The following is a 20,072-nucleotide window of genomic DNA, read 5'->3' as shown; positions in this document are numbered from 1 at the left end:
CTTGCTTCGTTCCCAGAAGTTTGAGGAACGCCCGCCAAAATTGTGAAGTGAATTGTGTGCCCCTGTCCAAAATCAAGCGAGAGGGACATCCGTGTAGCCTGTACACATGTACTAAGAACAGGCGGGCCAACTGGCGTGCAGAAGGAATTGACATGCATGGGATGAAATGGCCTTGCTTAGAGAAATAGTCTTTGACCACCCAAATCACTGTTTTGCGCTGACTGGGTGGTAACTCAACAATAAAGTCCATGGAAATTTCATCCCAAGGGCAAGCTGGGGCAGCCACAGGCTGCAGCAGCCCCTGAGGTTTACCCGCCTTACGCTTTGACATAGCGCAGACAGAACAGGAGGCGACATACTCCTTGACATCCTTGCGTAGGGTGGGCCACCAGAACTGCCTCCGAACAAGGTGCAAAGTTTTCACAAACCCAAAATGTCCCGCTACCTTGTCATCGTGTGCACGGAGCAACACATCTTTTCTTAAGTTCTCAGGGATGTAGAGACGGTTAGATTTCCAAGCAAAACCCCGGTCAAAAGTAATATTGTCTTTATTTGCGAGCAACCAAGTATCAGTTTTCAACTCTTTTAGAAACTTTTGTTGCAACTGGGAAGGAATTGACAGAGCAGTCAGCTGTCCGGGGCCCGCGGCGGTTGGCTGTTGTGCTCGCATTTGGCTGCACGTCACCGCCTGCATACCCAGTTGGGGTGCCGTCCACAGAGTGCTGACCACTTCTGGCGCTGCACCGGAGTCCTGGGGTTGTCGTGACAACACGTCAGCCAGGAAATTCTTTTTCCCCGGAATAAACTTCAATTGAAAATTAAATCGATTGAAGAATTGAGCCCAACGGACTTGTTTTGGGCTCAATTTGCGAGGGGTACTGAGAGCTTCCAAGTTCTTATGGTCCGTCCACACCTCAAAAGGATGATTTGCCCCCTCTAACAAATGCCGCCAAGCTTCTAATGCAGCTTTCACTGCGAATGCCTCCTTCTCCCACACATGCCAACACCTTTCAGTCTCAGAGAACTTGCGGGACAGGTAGGCACATGGCTTGAGGCATCCTGCCCCATCAGCTTGCATTAATAATGCCCCAATGGAATAATCGGAGGCATCAGCCTGAACCACAAAAGGTTTAGAGGGGTCAGGGTGTTGTAAAATTGGCTCCTTGGTAAAAGCCGCTTTGAGCTGCTCGAACGCCGCTTGACAGGCTGGCGTCCACTGCAGCAGCGCCCCTGGATTCTTTACTCTTCGAGTATCCCCAAGTCCTATGGTTCGAAGTAATTCCGTTAGTGGCAAGGCAATTTCAGCGAACCCCCTTATGAATAATCTGTAGTAATTACTGAACCCCAGGAAACTTTGAAGTTGCCTGCGGGTGAGGGGGCTTTCCCAATCCACGATAGTCTGGACCTTGGCAGGGTCCATTTCAATGCCCTTATCTGAAATTCTATACCCCAAATAGTCAATCTGCATCTGGTGAAAGGCACATTTAGATAGTTTGGCATACAATTCTGCTTTCCTGAGCTTGCCAAGCTCCCTTTTCACCAAAGATACATGTTCCTCCATAGTTTCAGTATAAATCAATACATCATCCAAATACACCAATACCCCTTTAAACAGATGTTCTTGGAGTACCTCATTGATCCATTGCATAAACACCCCAGGGGCCCCAGCCAGACCAAAAGGCAACACCTTATACTGGAATGCACCCAATGGGCAATTGAATGCCGTTTTCCACTCATCGCCCTCCTTGATTCGTACACGGTAATAGGCTTCTCTCAAATCAAGTTTGGAGAAGATTTTTCCTTTGGCCAGATGTGACAACATGTCTTTGATCAATGGCAAAGGATATTTATTGGAAATTGAGACTGCATTTAGCCCATGGAAATCGGTATAGAGTCTTAATGTCCCATCCTTCTTCGGGCGGAAGAGGACCGGTGCCCCCACCAGTGAATTAGCTGGCTCGATAAACCCACGAGCCAAGTTTTTGTCCACAAAGTCCCTAAGCAAAGTTAATTCCTTTTGCGTCATGGAGTAGATTTTTGGCTTAGGCAATTGAGTGTTGGGCACCAGCTCAATGGCACAATCCATTTTCCGATGAGGGGGCAGTTGATCCGCTTCCTTTTCTCCAAACACATCAGCAAACATCTGGTAATCAACCAGCAGGCCTTCCAGAGGAGGGGCCGGGCAATGCGGAGTCGCAGCTGCCGCTACCCCTACCACCTCCTCTGGGGTATCCCTCCCCTCCGGTGCTTGATAAAATCCATCCTTAAAGGTGATAGTCCGATAAACCCAGTTTATCTGAGGATTCTGCTGGACCAACCAGGGCACTCCCAAAACCACCAAGGGACCCCCCACCGGAGCCACCACAAAGGATAACCCTTCCCGATGGCTGCCCAGCTGCAAAGCCACTAGTCCCGTGAAATGGGTGACCGGTTTGCCACCTGCCATGGACCCATCCAACTGTGTAAAGGCGATGGGTCGTTGCAAGGGGAATGTGGGTAGCTCCAGAGCCGCTACCACATCGGGGTGCATCAAACACCTGGAACACCCCGAATCAATCATAGCCCATACTTCTATGGTCTTGGATCGGGAGCCCAACTTTAACTTCACCGTGAGAATACAGTAACTGCCACTCACCGAGGTAGGCTCGCGCCCTTCTTCCACCACCTGCCCTGCAGCGCCCTTTAAAGCAGGTGGGTGCCGTTTCCCGCCGGCTGCAGTAGTTCTGGCTCCCCCTCGTCTTCGTAGAACGGCACACTGTCTCCCTCACTTTCGGCCACCGCGGCTTTCTGTTTCCTCGGCAGGGAAGGGGACTTCGCCGTCGGCTTCCCCGGTCGTTCTTCACCCTTCGCCTTCGGGCACACCGCCACTCGATGCCCCTCCTTACCACATCGCAGACACTGTCCCTTCGCATACCGCTTCTCTCGCTCCTCTTCCCAGGATCTTTGCCCAGGTCGTCCCCCAGTGCTCTCGCCCCGATTTCGCTGACCTCCGCTGGGCGAACACCTCATGGGCATGTTCAGCCCTTCCCGCGAGCTGGATCCACTCGTACAAAGTATACGGGTCGTCCCGCCCCAAGGACCAGCGCAGCACCTCTGTATTCAGCCCATCCTTGAACAGCTCGATGATGGTGGCTTGGGACCAGTCATCCACCTTTCCGGACAGCGCCTTAAACTCCAGTGCATAATCAGCCACGGATCTCGATCCCTGCTTGAGTTCCTTCAAGGCACGCTTCGCCCTCTCTTTCGCCAAGGGATCCTCCAAGTGCTGCCTTAGAGCCCAAAGGAACTCATTGAATTTCTCCAGTTCGGGCGCTTCCGACTGGCACATCTGGACATACCAGTCTGCCGCCCTCCCTTTCAGTTTGGTAGCAATGGTGATGATCTTGGCTTTTTCCGATCGAAAAAGCGACCCCCATTCCTCCATGTATGCCTTAGCATTGGTCAGGAAAAATGAGAGTTTTGTCGGATCCCCATCAAACTTGACAGGGAAGTCTCTCAGCCCGCCCGCCGACGGACTGCGCCCCGCCACCGAGGGCTCGGTGGGTTCCACTTCCCTGGCCGGCCGCAGCTCAGGAGCTGGTGGCGACCGTACGGGCGGCGACACTGATTCCACTCGGACAGCCTGTTCCCCCTCCCGCGGATGTGCCGCCCTTCTCCGCTCCGGGGACTGCCCATGGGACGAAGGGGTCGAATGCCGTTGGCTTGACCCTTCCCGTGTTTCTTTCAACAAACTCAGGTCCAGACTCATCTGTTTCAGGATCGTTTCTAACGAGTCCATTTTCGACTCTAAGACCCGGATACGGTCCAGAGTGGGAGAACCCTCCTTCGGCTGCACCTGGATCACTGTAGGGGCAGCGGGTACCTCTGTCTCCAGGATGGGCCCCCCATGACCGAGACATCCTCTCAGGTTTCATCCCAGGTGACCAGCTCACCAGGGGTGGTTACGGTAGTTTCCGGCGCGGTTTTCATGCCTCCGGCTTCGCCCTCCAACCCAGAACTCGCCTCTTCCAGGATCGCTGAGAGCTCCCCCAGTTGGGGTGGTCTGTCGGGGTGCATCACGGTCGAGTCCGGTTCCCCTTCACTCAACTCCCCACTTTCCATCAGTACGATATCAGGTTCTGTCATCGCTGGCGCTCTCCCTCACAGGGTTGGACAAACTTGCCTTCTCCTGGAAAGGGGCCAGCGGATTTTGGATCTTAAGATTCTCAGCTTTATGTAATGATTTCCCAGCCCAAATACTCAGACTCACAAGAGGTTGCTAAATGAAATCTGATTTATTAGGGAACTTAAGACAAATACAGAGAAAGCTGAGAATGAACAAAAGCGTGCCAAATACAAACTTTAACCCCTCGGTGCAAACGTACCCCGCCTCCCTACCAGCAGCACCGCCCGTCCCAGGTGCTGGCAACCATCAGAACTGCTAGCCTGGGAAAGTAACCTTGAACACAAGAGATAACCCAAATACATTCCAAAAGCACAGCCAAGAGATAAACCCCTCTCATCCTTCCGTGAAAGATGAAACACTCATCCAGCTAATGACATGCGAAATGTTACGATGTATCAAAGACATTGAAACGGCGAACATGACAGCTGGATTCTCTGGACTGGAGACCTGGAGCAAGGCTTGGAGCTTGGAACTTGGAGCTAGGCTGGACTAGGCTGGAAGCCCTGGACTAAGCTGGCAACCAGATCCTGAACATGAGAGGTGTGAAATTCCTGAACACAATGGAGCATGCGAAGCATGGTACGCAGGACTGAAGGTAAATGGTGGTGCTGGAACATCAAGGCTTGCTCATGCTGCTGAGGAGATTGCGGAGTTTCACAGCTGGAAGCAAGGCCAAGGCTGCTGGGCATGGCTGACACTGATTCCTCGTTGGCAGCAGATGCAGGATTCGATTCGTTTTCAGAGTGGAGCTCAAGCACTGGTTCCTCTTCGGCCACAGACGCTGACTCCGATGCCAGTAAGGACTCTTCTCCTGAAGCTGCAGGCCTGGAGGATTGGTTGTCTCCGGCAGCTCGCTCTCTGCATGGCTGCCTTTTATTCTGTTCTTTGGCACGCTTGGAGTCCCTTGTAGCCAATCGGGCTGCCTTTTCTTTCACACGCTTTTCAGCCTGTCTCTGACACATGCTGAATATACAACAATTTTCCATAATTAATCCCTTACTCTATCTTAAACCAAAACCACATTTCTATCAATCATTCCATTGCCACACTATAAAAATCACTAAATACAATTGCTCCCTCCCCTTATATTAAAAGAAAAAGAAAATATATAAACTTTCCAAACAACTTCCCCCACAAAACAACACTTATTTATTTCCTTCCTACCACTATTCTATACATTTCTGTCCACTGTAATACGAATCAAACTAAAAAGCATATAACTTTCCTGCCCTTATAATTAATACTATTACCAATATAACATTCTTAATCATATTAAACCTTAAGCCAAGCATTTATTATTTACCTTATTAATCGAAATCCTAATCCTTACAGAAGCAATCCAGATAAACATTCTCAAACCCTTACCCCACTTCAAAATAGACCAAAGCATTCACATATTTCCACAATAAACGCAAGCCTTTTTTCACAGAGAGATCAAAGAGCCAAACTGCCCCCCTTAGGAACTCCGAATTCTCAGGAGAAAACCACCTGAGGAGAACTCTTGGGAATCGGCTTCTGATGTCCATGCACCAAGAAAAGCAGCTCAATGTCATTCACATTAGCCCCTGAAACCAAGCCCCAAATCTATGAGGGAGGGGGAATCCTGAAGCAAGGGGATAGTGTCAGAACCAAGCTTGCCTCTGACTTGGAAATTGAAACTATTTCTGAGTCAGAGGAGGAATTGGAAACTTACCGGGCTGGAATTGGAGAAACGAAATCCAGCATGACTCAGCAGAGCAGGAAGAATCCACAATGCTGATTGGTCAAGATTGGGAGGGGGATTTGAATACGCCAATCAGCATGCACCAGAGATGGGCTTAAAGGCACGCAAAGGAGAAGGCAGCCTGATTGGCTACAGGAGACTCCAAGTGCACCAAAGATTGGGATAAAAGGCAGCTGCGCAGAGAGCGAGCTGCTGGAGACAACCGATCCTCTAAGCCTGCAGCTTCAGGAGAAGAGTCCTTACCTTTGGGGAGTTTAAATTCCTACAAAGTGAAAAACCTTCTATTTTTAACCCTTATAAACATCATGTGGGAGAGAAACCATTATTTTCAATACAACATGATGCTGTTGGTTAGAATGCATATAGAAATTCCTCATAAAAATGCTTGTTATTCTGATTCAGTGTTGTGATCTTTTTTGTTTTCTGTGGGGGAAGTGAGTACAAATTTCTGAAAAATACAAAAACAGTCTGGAATATAACATATCTGCGTATTCTCTTATATCAACTTATGACTGCATTCTGGTGAAATCTCCTCTCAGTTATAAAAAAATATAAAAGCAAACCTGATATAGAGTCAAGCCAGTCATATTTAACTAACTAACTAACAAAATAATTGAATGAATGAAGGCATAAATAAATAAATCGAGAGTTGTAGGTATGTAATGGCTATCTGTTTTCTAGAGAATGTGCTTGCAGGCACAGAGCAGTGACCAAATGCCAAATGGAATTTGGAGAGTTGGAATCTAATGCATTCTCCCTCCCCTTCCCCTTGGAATACTCAACCCAGTCTGGGAAAGATTAACCAAAAGGAAATTGAATAACTGAATAAGAGGAAAAAAGCATATAGACAAACAATGGAAAATCCGTACAAAGAGCTACACAGTAGCACAGGCTCTGGCAAGACATGGGCTATGCTGGAGGTGAAAGCAGGTAACAATCAACTCATTATGGTCAAAGCAGAAGGCTTGCTAGTTTATGTCTCATGTTTGGCAAGTAAACAGCATGCAGAGAACAGGTATGAAGAACCAGCTTGTTTCCAAAGCATTTTTTTTTTCTGGTGTTAATTGGAAAAGTGGTCAATCACAGGACAACCAGGGCATTAGCAGGCTCATTTCCAAGTGCACAGTCCAATATCCCAACTAACTTTCTATAAATAAAGGAATAATCTATCTTTATTATTTTTGGAAAACTTTTTGCCCCCTGGGTCAGTGTCAATATATGAAAAACTTACTACACAAGTAAAACTGCAAGATACTCTTCTCCAGAAACTTCTTCTAAAAGTTAACTATAAATAAAATAATGGTGACTTGGGCTACTTTGTAACTTAGCAAAGGTAAAGGTTTCCCTTGACATTAAGTCCAGTTGTGTCCAACTCTAGAGGCCGGTGCTTATCTCCATTTCAAAGCTGAAGAGCTGGCGTTTGTCCATAGACACTTCCGTGGTCATGTAGCCAGCATGACTAAATGGAATGCCATTGCCTGCCTGCTGAAGCGGTACCTATTAATCTACTCACATTTGCATGTCTTTGAACTGCTTATTTACCCAAGTTGATAAATCATATTGTTTCTTTTGTTCTGGGGCCAGGACATTATTGTGAACCTAGTTAATAGATTTTATAACCATGATTTATGACTTAGTTTGTTCTGAGATTTGAGTAAATTGTACTTTATTCAACAATAAACCACACTGAGTGGTATATATGTGATATATGATCTCTGGTAATACAATATCCCAAGGAATTTCTTCTCTTAGGTCTTTAAACACTTTAAGAACCCTGTGAATACATGGGGAAAAAATATTAATATAGACATTTCCACAAATTTATTTTCTACTTTATCTTTATCTATTATTCCTTCAGCAAAACCCAAGGGCTCATATGGACATTTCCAGATGGAATGGAATTAGTAAGATTTAAGAAGTACAGGTACATTACTTTTTTCCACTCAAAAATGTGAATAGGAGATTCATGGATTAGAAAGCAATACCCACACAACTAAGGTAAAAGGTGAAATAATTTATTGACCGAAGCAGAACAAAAGAATCACTTGATCTGCAAAGTATACTGTAGACAAGAAATATCCACAGATAACAAAGGCAGGAAAAAGCAACATTTAATAGAAAAGTATCAGTATAGCAGAAAATCTCATATCCCTTTAGCTGAAAGCCCCACACCCTCACCAAAGGAAGGTCCTGATATTGCCAAGATGAATCCAGCAAGTATATGGTACCTTTTCCAAGGACACTTGGAGCCATAAAATATTTGGCAAGTCTTCCATCTTTTACAATTTAAAAAAATATTGGGAGGATGGTGGCATAGATAACACAAAACCTGGATAAGGCTTTTGGTATATGATATCAGTAGGTAAAGGTAAAGGTTTCCCTTGACATTAAGTCCAGTCATGTCTGACTCTAGGGGGCGGTGCTCATCTCTGTTTCAAAGCCGAAGAGCTGGCGTTTGTCCGTAAACACTTCCATGGTCATGTGGCCAGCATGACTACACGGAACACCATTACCTGCCCGCCGAAGCGGTACCTATTAATCTACTCACATTGGCATGTTTTCGAACTGCTAGGTTGGCAGGAGTTGGGACTAGCAACGGGAGCTCACCCTGTCACGCGGATTCGAACCGCCGACCTTTCGATCGGCAAGCTCAGCTCAGCGGTTTAACCCTCAGTGCCACGGCATCCCACTATGATATCATTAGCTTAGATGAAATTGAATAATTCTCAGGCACGTTTGAATAAGTTATCATCCTTGGTGTATGTCTGTCTACCCTCCCTTCTCCAGGTGTTGGACCAGGGAAGATGTGTTATCTCTTCCAATTTACATGAAGTTCTGTGTTTTCTGAAAGCTTATCTACTGTTCTATTACAGTTATCCATCATTGTAGTTTTCGCCTTTTTCATTTCTTGTGGTAATCAAAAGGTTTTGTGAGATAGCACTAGCTCACTGATCATGCCCACCCTGCCAGCTGTCTGGTTTTGCCAAAGCATTTCTAAGGGACAGAAATAATACTCTTTAGCTAAACTGTGTGCGAACCAGTTTGGTGTCATGGTTAAGGCATCCAGCTAGAAACCAGGAGACTGCAAGTTTATCCCTGCATAAGGCAGGAAGACAGCTGGGTGTCTCTTGGTCAGTCCCTCTCTCTCAGCCCTAGGAAGGAGGCAGTAGCAAACCATTTCTGAAAAATCTTGCCAAGAAAACTGCAGGGACTTGTCCAGGCAGTCAACAGGAGTCAAGACTGACTCAACGATGCGATATATCAAAGTCTGTGAGCAAATCACCATTAAGGAGAGAAGAGTTTTTGAGGTCTATGCTCTTTTTGAAAAGCAAAAGCTTTAACGAGCCACATTAGTACAACCATTAGAGGGGAAGCCATTTTATACAGGAAAGCACAGGGAAAAATTGGTCACATCCTTTCTATCTCCTTGCTATTACAACCGTTTTCTACAAAGCATTCTACCCTGAATACTTCACTAAAGATCTGGAGTTGTATAACTGTGGCATGCCAGAGGCTAATAAACATCAATATTTAGCATCTGTAAATTGCATTGACAGTAATTAGGGATGCAGGGTTTTTGCTGAGCAACTGCTGGAGCTCTACCATTCTTAAGGATTGAGTTCTTGGCTTTGCCTCCATCCCAGCTATGTCTCCCTTTCTAACTGATTCCTTTATTCAGAGAAGGAAAGGAAAAGACAGGAACATGCAAAATTATGGTGAACCGAATAGAAGCAGCATTAAAAGCAATTTTCAGAATTTCCACAGTTTAGAAAGGACAAATTTGATATTTGTATTTCTCATGCTATAGATAATTGGATTGAACAGGGGTGGAAGAAGGGAATACAGCACAGTCAACCCAAAATCTATAAAAGATGGGGTGTTAGAAGGAGGTCTCAGATAGGCAAGGCATCCTGTTGATGTAAGCATAGACACTACTAAAAGGTGGGGAATACAAGTTGATAAGGCTTTCTGCCTTCCTTTCTCAGAAGAGATTCTCTGCACTGCCTTAAATATCATGGCATAAGATACAGTAATAAAACATATACAACCTAGTCCTGCAGTGACACTGGCCACAAGAACTCCAACTTCAACTAGATTGAAGCCAGAGCAGGATAGCTTTAGCAACTGTGGAATTTCACAGAAGAATTGGTTGACAACATTAGAACAAAAATTGATAGAAAAAGTGCCAATGGTATGCAACATTCCATAGAGAAGACTGGTGACCCAAACCAGAATGATTATTTCGGTGCAGGCTTTCCAGTTCATCACCATCTCGTAGTGCAGTGGATTGCATATGGCAACATATCGATCGTATGCCATGACTGTCAGGAGGGATACATTAGAACCCAGAAAGGAGACAAGCAGAAAGACTTGAGCAACACAACCAAAGTAAGAAATGTGTCTGGTATCTATGAGGGAATTCACCATGGATTTGGGAACAATTACAGAAACAGAGCCCAGGTCCTGCAGAGCCAAGTTCATTAGGAAGAAGTACATGGGTCTGTGCAGGTGCCGGTCAAAAGCTACTGCACAGATTATCAGAAGATTTGCTGTTGTAATTGCCAAGTATAATACAAAGAACAAGAAGAAATGTAGCAGCTGCAGTCGCTGACTTTCTGAGAATCCCAGGAGCAGAAAGTAAGGCATCCTGGTCTGGTTATCCATGTCTCATTGATGACAAAGCTGCATGGCATAACTGCAAGGAAGCAGAGGAGGGAGATGCAATTAGATGAAATTTGGGAAGCGGCATTTTGATATGTGGTGAGATGAGAAAACAAAAAGAAAAGTAAAGCATTGACAGAATGAACAGAGCACCAGTCCATGGAAAAATAGATGTAGGATGGGCATATACAGTATTAAAGCACAAATCTGTCGATTTCTATCATTCTGTACTAAAGAACCAACCACCAACCACTCATTTCTCCTTCCTTCCTTCCTTGTCCCAGTTCTGTTACTCCATGTACTGCTCAAAAGGATTGCCTGAGATTAGAAAAACCCTATTCAAGTCCATTTTCAGCCACAGAAGATGAATGGGTATATTTGGACAAACACAATCTCTCACCACTTGTACAGGATTCTGGTAGTGTTGAAATTGGAGGATGTCATATATAATGGTGCTTTGTGCTTCTAGAAGGAAGGCAATGTAAAAATAGAAAATTTATATAAAGATATATTGTTATATATATTTCCTTGGAAATCTTGAGGGAAGAAACGGTCCCATTGTACTTTGTGTGTGTGTGTGTGTGTGTGTTATGTGACACTCAGAAGGAAATGTTTTTTCTCTGTTGCCCTAGCAGTGTGTTGTCTAAAAAAGTAGCATAATGAGACTTTAAATTAATCCATAAATACTAGATTGCTAAACTTTCAGTTAATGTTATATAGTTAAAAGAAGCAAGGCTAGAACTTGACTTACAACATAAGTCTTATTTTGATATTCACTAGGTGCTATTATCCATGATTATCCCACAATAAAACATTTTTTAATCTAAAGAAATCAGACATAAACAGAATAAATTAATAAATCCCCTTTTTGAACAATCCAAAGGAATGTGATAACTCAGTTTGAAAAAGCAGTCTCTCATCTAATGCAAAGCTTTGGCCAGAAAATGTGATACAGCCAATGAACGTTGATATCTCAGTTTTTCTTTGAACAATGTAGAATGCCATATACCCACCTTTTCAGCAATAATACTTAAACATTTAAAAACATGACTTTGCTGATGCCAATTTATCTTTTAGTTATCCGTTCACCCACTCAGTTATTTTCATTTCAATATTATTTTTCATGCATGAAGGTTTGGTCTAAATTTCTTCAAATCATAACTGTCTTTTATTCTTTATAATCACCATGTGGAAATGGTACCAACATGTTAAATGTATAATTCATTCAATTCTCTTCAAATTATTGTTCATTATTCTGATTCATAATACCTTTAAATCCACTGTCTGAGGTCCAGATTTCTGAAAGTTAATCTTAAAAAACATTTGTGATCTCTCCCAAAATAGCTGACCTTCTTATTCCATTATATGATACTACCTTATGTAATTATTTGATTAAATTATCTTCCCAGCAGAAAAGTTATCAAGACAAGTGAGAGATATAACAAGTCAGATGTATTTCAATAAACACCTATTTGCCCCAGAAAAGAGGGAAATGCCTTTTTGGTTAAACATTTAATTTATAACTGACTTACTATTTTTCTCCATTGGTTTCTTCTTCTGTTATATGTTTTTAAGATGGTTAAATCTCTCTCCACTAAGAAAACTGCTGTCCCACTAATTTTCATGTAGTGGAACATCTATCTGCAGTTGAAGAGGTCACTATTTGGAAAGTTTATGAAGATCTGTTTTGTTTCCCTCAGGAGTCTTGTGCACCAAAATAAAACTTAATTAACATAATTAGCAATTAAGAACTCTATAGCTACCTCAGAATGCTCCAGTAGCAGCTATCACATTGCACAATAGTATCTGAGAATGATGTTAACAGAAGTGGGGCTGCAATCATACCAGCAGACCAAACTGTGGGAGGTGAAATATGGACCGGAAGAGAAGATTGGCCTGAAGCTTGTTCTAGAACATGTTTCTTCATGTGGAATTCTATTTCCCCTCTATTTCACCTAGCAACATTCAGAAAAAAAAAAGTAAAAAAAAAATCACAATAGCATTTTCAGAAATGTCAATATCCATTATTTCCTGTGTATACATAGATCTAGAAATGTCTTTGGTGATATGAATTCACCTTCTTATTAAGAGTTCATCAGATCAATACCTGCATGAAATTTGGGGCATTCAAATTCCAGCAAAGTGAAAAATCTTGTTTTTAACCCCTATAAACATCATCTGGGAGAGATACTACTATTTTCAATATGACATTATGGTGTTGGTTAGAATGCATATAGAAATCCCCCATAATAAATGCTTGCTATTCTGATTCAGTGTTGTGATGGTGGTGGGGGGTACAAATTGCTGAAAAATGTAAAAATCCTTATTATCTTATTTTTAGCACATTTTATATTTAGTTAAGCTTTAAATTAGATGCCTACAAAGAAAATATATTCTAAGGTGTATTCACTGATGAGATTTCTACATACAGTCTCAGTCTATGCATCTCATTGTTTAATGAAGACAATAATAAGTCTATCTAAACTAAAATCTGTCCTGTATATGTTTTGGAAAGACAAATACAGTACCATTCAGAAAATCTTAAGGATCAAAATGAAACTTTTAACTAGGTATAATTCCATATTAATAAAAAACTTCCATAATTTATTAAGATACATGCTTATGCAAAAGACAGTGCAGACAGTCTCTGATTAGGAACTTAAACTTGGAGAATATGCAGCAATGGTGTCACTGTATATATCCATAACAGAAGTTTAACTCAGTTTAAGCAAGAATGGCTTCCATGTATATTATATATTACACAGCAAGGTAAACACAAACACAGAGTATGGTTTCTAAAATTCATGCCAATTGGTACTGAAAATTGATTGGAGAACTACAAAAGGGGCAAATCAGAAATCAATATTTACCTATATTATTTTTAGGGTTTTTTTTTTTTCTTTTCTTTTTTAAAGATGTATAAATAGTAATATAGTGGAGATTTTGGGATTAAGCTCCAAAATTTTGACTTCTTTTTTATGATCATGAAAAGAAATCAATATTGTCTGCTTGGAATCTTTTATTAAAGTTACCTTGAGCGTGTTGGTATTTCACCTTGTTATCAAGGAGTAAGGTTACCATGGTAACAAATCACTCTGGCAGAGTGAGATGGTCAGACTTAATTCTCCTCAGGTTGGGGTGTGAAAAGGATCACCAAATATGCTAAAGCTGCTCATTGCTTGGGGGGAAGCTTGTCACCAGGAAGTTTTTAGGTTTCTGTTTAGCCCAGCAGGATCAGCAGCTCTCCCAGCTCTGTGCGTGCAAATACATGAGCTTGTAAATTTGTTTATGTAAGAAGCTTTTGTGCCTATCCAACTCTGGATATGGAAACTGCTTATATTTTATACTTTCTGTAAATACACTTATTTTTATAGAAATGCCTGGTGTGTGTTTTTTTCTGATCTCAGGACAAACACTTTCCAGCACTCCGCCACAGAGCATTCACTGTATAACTTCCATAATTATCTATCAATTTATCCATATTATCCTTTCTGAAAATACAAATCTGTTTTACATAATAAAAAAAGAGCAGTGCACAAAAAGAGTTTAATAAATTTCAGCTAATCAGAGGTAGCTGAAAGAATTTCAAACATAAATTATAAAATAAATAAAAGTTATTTGAAGAAATCAGTTGTCATCTCTTCATTGCAGCCCGACAATAGATCAAATTGTTCTCTTTTACACAGCCTGTCAAGGAAGGGGATAAAATGTCTCAGAAGCATTTTATATGGAAAAGGTTTTTGTTAAGGTCACCTTGTAGAAAGGAACACTGTTCCTGGAATAAGATGCTGTTAGCACACTGCACCATTTTAAGAGGAAATAAGGATCAGAAACCGTATATCTGATGCATCGTTCTTGGGAATTAACAATAGTGATCATAGGCTGAAGCGGTGATGGGAGGGATGCCAAAAGGTACCACCATCTGAGAACAAACAAAAAAAAAGGGGGGCGAGGGAAGAAAAAGCATTAAATAATGTCATGAAATATATGTTATGCAGATTAATTAAGTGTATTCCATTTATCAGAATGACCCACTGACTTACCTTCTATTAAATTTAAATTAGAGGAATTACTTCTATATGTGCAAACTTTAAGCAGATACGAGGTGTCTTTTGTGGAGAAGAGGTTGAGAAGAGGATGCTGAATGTAAGAAGCTATCCTAGCAAAAGATGTTCAAGGCCAATGAAGGTGATCACTTTTTCGTCCTTGCTCTAATCCCTGCTCTGATCTTTGGGAAAAAAAAGCATAGATGAAAAATAAGTGTGGTTTGGAATCATCTTCAAATTATTATCCCTTATTTCTTATAAGATTATTACCCTTTTTCCTTCTCCATTCTCTATTAGCAATGATAGGTAGACAATCTATTTACCCATTTCTCCCAGCCATTGGGTTTTTAAATAAACTGCCTCCAAGTTGCTTTGTTCCTTGAGAAAGTAGAAATGTGGAATATGGAAGACAAATTTGGGGGGCAAAAGATTGGCAAGGAAAGATCATATAGCGTATATATCTTCTAGAAATAAAACTATATTACTTAAACTGCAGCCACATTTCATTAGCACATGTGGGTATCCTTCATAGTAAACAAGGACATTTAGGCAGGAGGTCATGGTCAAAAAGGTCACAACTTTGTGATCAAAGCCTTGGCCATTTTTTATATGCACATGACACATGTAAAACAGAGGTGTGGTTTCCATCAGAGTCAGAACTGCCATCTTGATTTTTTCGACATCCCCACTAACCATCCTGATGATAGGTGCTACAAGCAACTTCATAGTCTGGTCTCAATTGAAAATGTTAATTTGACAATAAACTCAGATACACAACTGGAAATAGCAGTTGCATTCCTTTCACTTTCTCAAAATAACAAAAGAAGCCAGCAATCAGCTGGACTGATGCTATGGTGCTGGGATATGCACAGTCTGGTAATGTCATGTCAATATCCATACTGAATTGTGGCTGGAAAACAAAAGAACACTCACAAAAGCTGTCATTTTGTTTCAACCACCCCAGCACCCCCCCCAAGAACTTTTATTTTCATTATCAGAAGTGATCCAGTTGTTATAATGGTTAACTCTAAGACAATGTAAATTGCTGATGTCTCTTCGGAATTACATAAACCAGACGTAGCTTACATAACTCATTTCTTATGGAGTAATTGTAAAAGAAGACTTAGATGAACTTGTGAAAGCTACGAGTTTCTCTTGAACTCTTGGTTTCTCATGCTATAGATGAATGGATTCAATACAGGACACAATACAGCATAAATCACTGCAAAAACGATATCCGTATTAAATGAAACTTTACCAGAAGGCTTTGCATAGGCAAAGACAACACTGAATATAAATACAGAAATAACAAGGAGGTGTGGAAGGCAAGTGGGGAGGGCTTTCTTCTTGCCATGGACAGAAGGGATTGTAAGAAAAACCTGCATGGATGTTATGATAATGAAGAGAAAGCATCCTTCTCCTATTGTGTTCCCTATTACAATACCCCAAAGTTCAACTACATACAAATTAGAACAGGAAAGTTTTAATAATTGTGGAATTTCACAGAAAAACTGCTGCACAATATTGGAACAGAAGGTGAAAGTAAAAGTGCCACCTGTATGTACTGCAGCATAAAAAAAGCTTATCATCCATGCAATGACTGCCATTTGAATACAGGCTACTTTATTCGTGACCATTTCATATTGGAGTGGATGGCAGATGGCAACATAATGATTATGTGCTATGACTGTCAGGAGGGCAAGATCTCATCCTTCAAAGAGAACAAAAAAGAATACTTGGGCCACACAGCCAGCATAAGAAATGGATCTGGTATTCAGGAGAGGATTTGCTACTGATTTGGGAACAGAGACAGAAATAGAGCCAAGATCCATTACAGCCAGATTCATGGGGAAGAAATACATTGGTGTGTGAAGTTGATGGTCAAGAACTATGACCACAGTGATAAGAAGATTCCCAGTAAGGCTTGTCGGGTACATTACTAGGAAGACAATGAAGTGAAAGATCTGTAGTTTTCAAACATCTGAGAATTCTAGTAGGAGAAAAGTGGGTGGGGACGTGAGATTATCCATGTTATCTTTGCTAGGATCTACAGAAGAAATTAAAAAAGAGATTAATCCACTAATACTAATTAAATAATCAATTTAAACGTGTTACACTAATTTAACTTACCTGAAGGTTCTTCATCAATATTGGATTATTTTATCCTCAGTATGTGTCAATATCTGCACGTATGCCCTAATCAATGGCTTGTGAGTACTCTGTTGGTTTGCATAGTATGGTCTAGATGACCTTAGCGCAAAACATCTCTGGTTACCTTTGTCAGATGCTAGCCAAGTGGGTATAGAATTGACCAGTGCTGTACTCACTATTAGCAGAAAATGCTGCAAATAGCACAGGTAAAGTAATCTAAACCTCAAAGTTATTATGTGACAGCCTTAATGGACCGAAGCCATAATAGCTGGTGGAGGCCAGTATCCTGTGCTCTCTGGTGTTGAATTAATAAATGAATTGGAAAGAGTGTGAACTAACACATGAAATGGAAGGAAAGGAAAAAAAAATAAATGTTTTGATAAAATTAAGAGAAAGGGATAGGATATAACAGATTTGAATAAAAATGGGCTAAGATAATGGGGTTGATAAATATGTGCACAGAAGTGAAGCTGTATGTTTAATTATGAATAAAAGTGCTAAATATAAATAAGAAAGTGTGTATTGTTATTGTCGAGGTTGTGGTGGGTGTATATGAAACTAGGAAGACATACACTGATGATAGTTGCATATTAAATTCCCATGAATGGTGATAAGGGATAAATCAAAGATGAATATGGGGAAGAATCACACAGCATTCTGAGTCGATATGATCAAGGCAAACATTATTCTACTGGTGAAATGAATAGGTGGGGAAAATGAAATTAAAATTTACAAAATGCTCTTGGGCTTTTCAGACTGAAGAATTCATGAGAATACTGACTAATGAGTATATGGAATATATTTGTTGGTTCTGAATATATAACTTAAGGGTAAGTCTCTCTCTCCTTTCTGTGCCATATGCACATGCACACACACAGACGCATATGGCAAAGAAATAAATATAAATATAAAAGCATGAATTATTTGATTATTTTATAATGAAAGATTAAGAAGGATTCAAAGTTATCAGATGTTGAATGGAAGGCAAACCATTGTTGATAGTGCACCTTGGGGAAAAAAAAAAGGAAATAAGTAAAAGACACTCAGAGTACAAGTGAAATGACTGCATTAAGAAGAAAAAAACCCACAAATCCTGCTTGAAAAAGTATTAGAAAACAGCTTAATCTCTCAACAGAATGAATTGAAAATCTGGCTAGAGGGAACTGTTGTTGTTTATTCATTTAGTCGCTTCCGACTCTTCGTGACTTCATGGACCAGCCCATGCCAGAGCTTCCTGTCGGTCATCAACACCCCCAGCTATCCCAGGGACGGGTCCGTCACCTATAGAATATCATCCATCCATCTTGCCCTTGGTTGGCCACTCTTCCTTTTGCCTTCCACTCTCCCTAGCATCAGCATCTTCTCCAGGGTGTCCTGTCTTCTCATTATGTGGCCAAAGTATTTCAGTTTTGCCTTTAATATCATTCCCTCAAGTGAGCAGTCTGGCTTTATTTCCTGGAGGATGGACTGGTTTGATCTTCTTGCAGTCCAAGGAACTCTCAGAATTTTCCTCCAACACCACAGTTCAAAAGCATCAATCTTCCTTCGCTCAGCCTTCCTTATGGTCCAGCTCTCGCAGCCATATGTTACTACAGGGAACACCATTGCTTTAACTATGCGGGCCTTTGTTGTCAGTGTGATGTCTCTGCTCTTAAGTATTTTATCGAGATTTGTCATTGCTCTTCTCCCAAGGATTAAGTGTCTTCTGATTTCCTGACAGCAGTCAGCATCTGCAGTAATCTTTGCACCTAGGAATACAAAGTCTTTCACTGCTTCTACATTTTCTCCCTCTATTTGCCAGTTATCAATCAAGCTGGTTGCCATAATCTTGGTTTTTTTGAGGTTTAGCTGCAAACCAGCTTTTGCACTTTCTTCTTTCACCTTCATCATAAGGCTCCTCAGTTCCTCTTTGCTTTCAGCCATCAAAGTGGTATCATCTGCATATCTGAGATTGTTAATGTTTCTTCCAGAGATTTTAACTCCAGCCTTGGATTCCTCAAGCCCAGCTTGTCGCATGATGTGTTCTGCATACAAGTTGAATAGGTAGGGTGAGAGTATACAGCCCTGCCGTACTCCTTTCCCAATCTTAAACCAGTCCGTTGTTCCGTGGTCTGTTCTTACTGTTGCTACTTGGTCGTTATACAGATTCTTTAGGAGGCATACAAGATGACTTGGTATCCCCATACCACTAAGAACTTGCCACAATTTGTTATGGTCCACACAGTCAAAGGCTTTAGAATAGTCAATAAAACAGAAATAGATGTTTTTTCTGAAACTCCCTGGTTTTTTCCATTATCCAGCGGATATTGGCAATTTGGTCCCTAGTTCCTCTGCCTTTTCTAAACCCAGCTTGTACATCTGGCAATTCTCGCTCCATGAAGTGCTGAAGTCTACCTTGCAGGATCTTGAGCATTACCTTACTGGCATGTGAAATGAGTGCCACTGTTCGATAGTTTGAACATTCTTTAGTGTTCCCCATTTTTGGTATGGGGATATAAGTTGATTTTTTCCAATCTGATGGCCATTCTTGTGTTTTCCAAATTTGCTGGCATATAGCATGCCTTACCTTGACAGCATCATCTTGCAAGATTTTCAACAGTTCAGCTCGGATGTCATCGTCTACTGCTGCCTTGTTATTAGCAATGCTTCTTAAGGCCCATTCAACCTCAATCTTCAGGATGTCTGGCTCTAGCTCACTGACCACACCGTCAAAGCTATCCCCAATATTGTTATCCTTCCTATACAGGTCTTCTGTATATTCTTGCCACCTTTTCTTGATCTCTTCTTCTTCTGTTAGGTCCTTGCCATCTTTGGTTTTGATCATGCCCATTTTTGCCTGGAATTTACCTCCGATGTTTCTAATTTTCTGGAAGATATATCTTCTCCTTCCTATTCCATTGTCTTCTTACACTTCCGCGCATTGCTTGTTCAAAAATAATTCCTTATCTCTTCTGGCTAACCTCTGGAATTTTGCATTTAATTGGGCATATCTCCCCCTATCACTGTTGCCTTTTGCTTTCCTTCTTTCTGGGGCTACTTCTAGTGTCTCAGCAGACAGCCATTTTGCCTTCTTGCTTTTCTCTTTCTTTGGGATGTATTTTGTTGCCGCCTCCTGAACAATGCTGCCAACTTCTGTCCAGAGTTCTTCCGGGACCCTATCTACTAAGTCCACTCCCTTAAATCTATTCTTCACCTCCACTGCATATTCCTTAGGAATATTAGTGAGCTCATATCTAGCTGATCTGTGGGTCTTCCCTAATCTCTTTAGTCTGATCCTAAATTGTGCAAGAAGAAGTTCGTGATCTGAACTACAGTCTGCTCCAGG

General features: G+C 41.6%; 1 protein-coding gene and 1 pseudogene across 1 annotated transcript; both read right to left on the bottom strand.

Moving 5' to 3' along the window:
- Positions 1 to 9,638: 9,638 nt before the first annotated feature.
- On the bottom strand, positions 9,639 to 10,553 carry LOC134497285 (olfactory receptor 14A16-like). The gene has a single exon (XM_063302951.1). The coding sequence runs from the start codon at positions 10,551 to 10,553 to the stop codon at positions 9,639 to 9,641; it is 915 nt and encodes a 304-aa protein (XP_063159021.1).
- Positions 10,554 to 15,738: 5,185 nt separating this feature from the next.
- On the bottom strand, positions 15,739 to 16,626 carry LOC134496419 (olfactory receptor 14I1-like; annotated as a pseudogene).
- Positions 16,627 to 20,072: the final 3,446 nt, after the last annotated feature.

The sequence above is a fragment of the Candoia aspera genome, chromosome 4 (assembly GCF_035149785.1).
Source record: "Candoia aspera isolate rCanAsp1 chromosome 4, rCanAsp1.hap2, whole genome shotgun sequence".
Taxonomy (NCBI): domain Eukaryota; kingdom Metazoa; phylum Chordata; class Lepidosauria; order Squamata; family Boidae; genus Candoia; species Candoia aspera.
The sequence above is the reverse complement of the archived record's forward strand: the minus strand, read 5'-3'. Positions and strand labels throughout refer to the sequence as shown.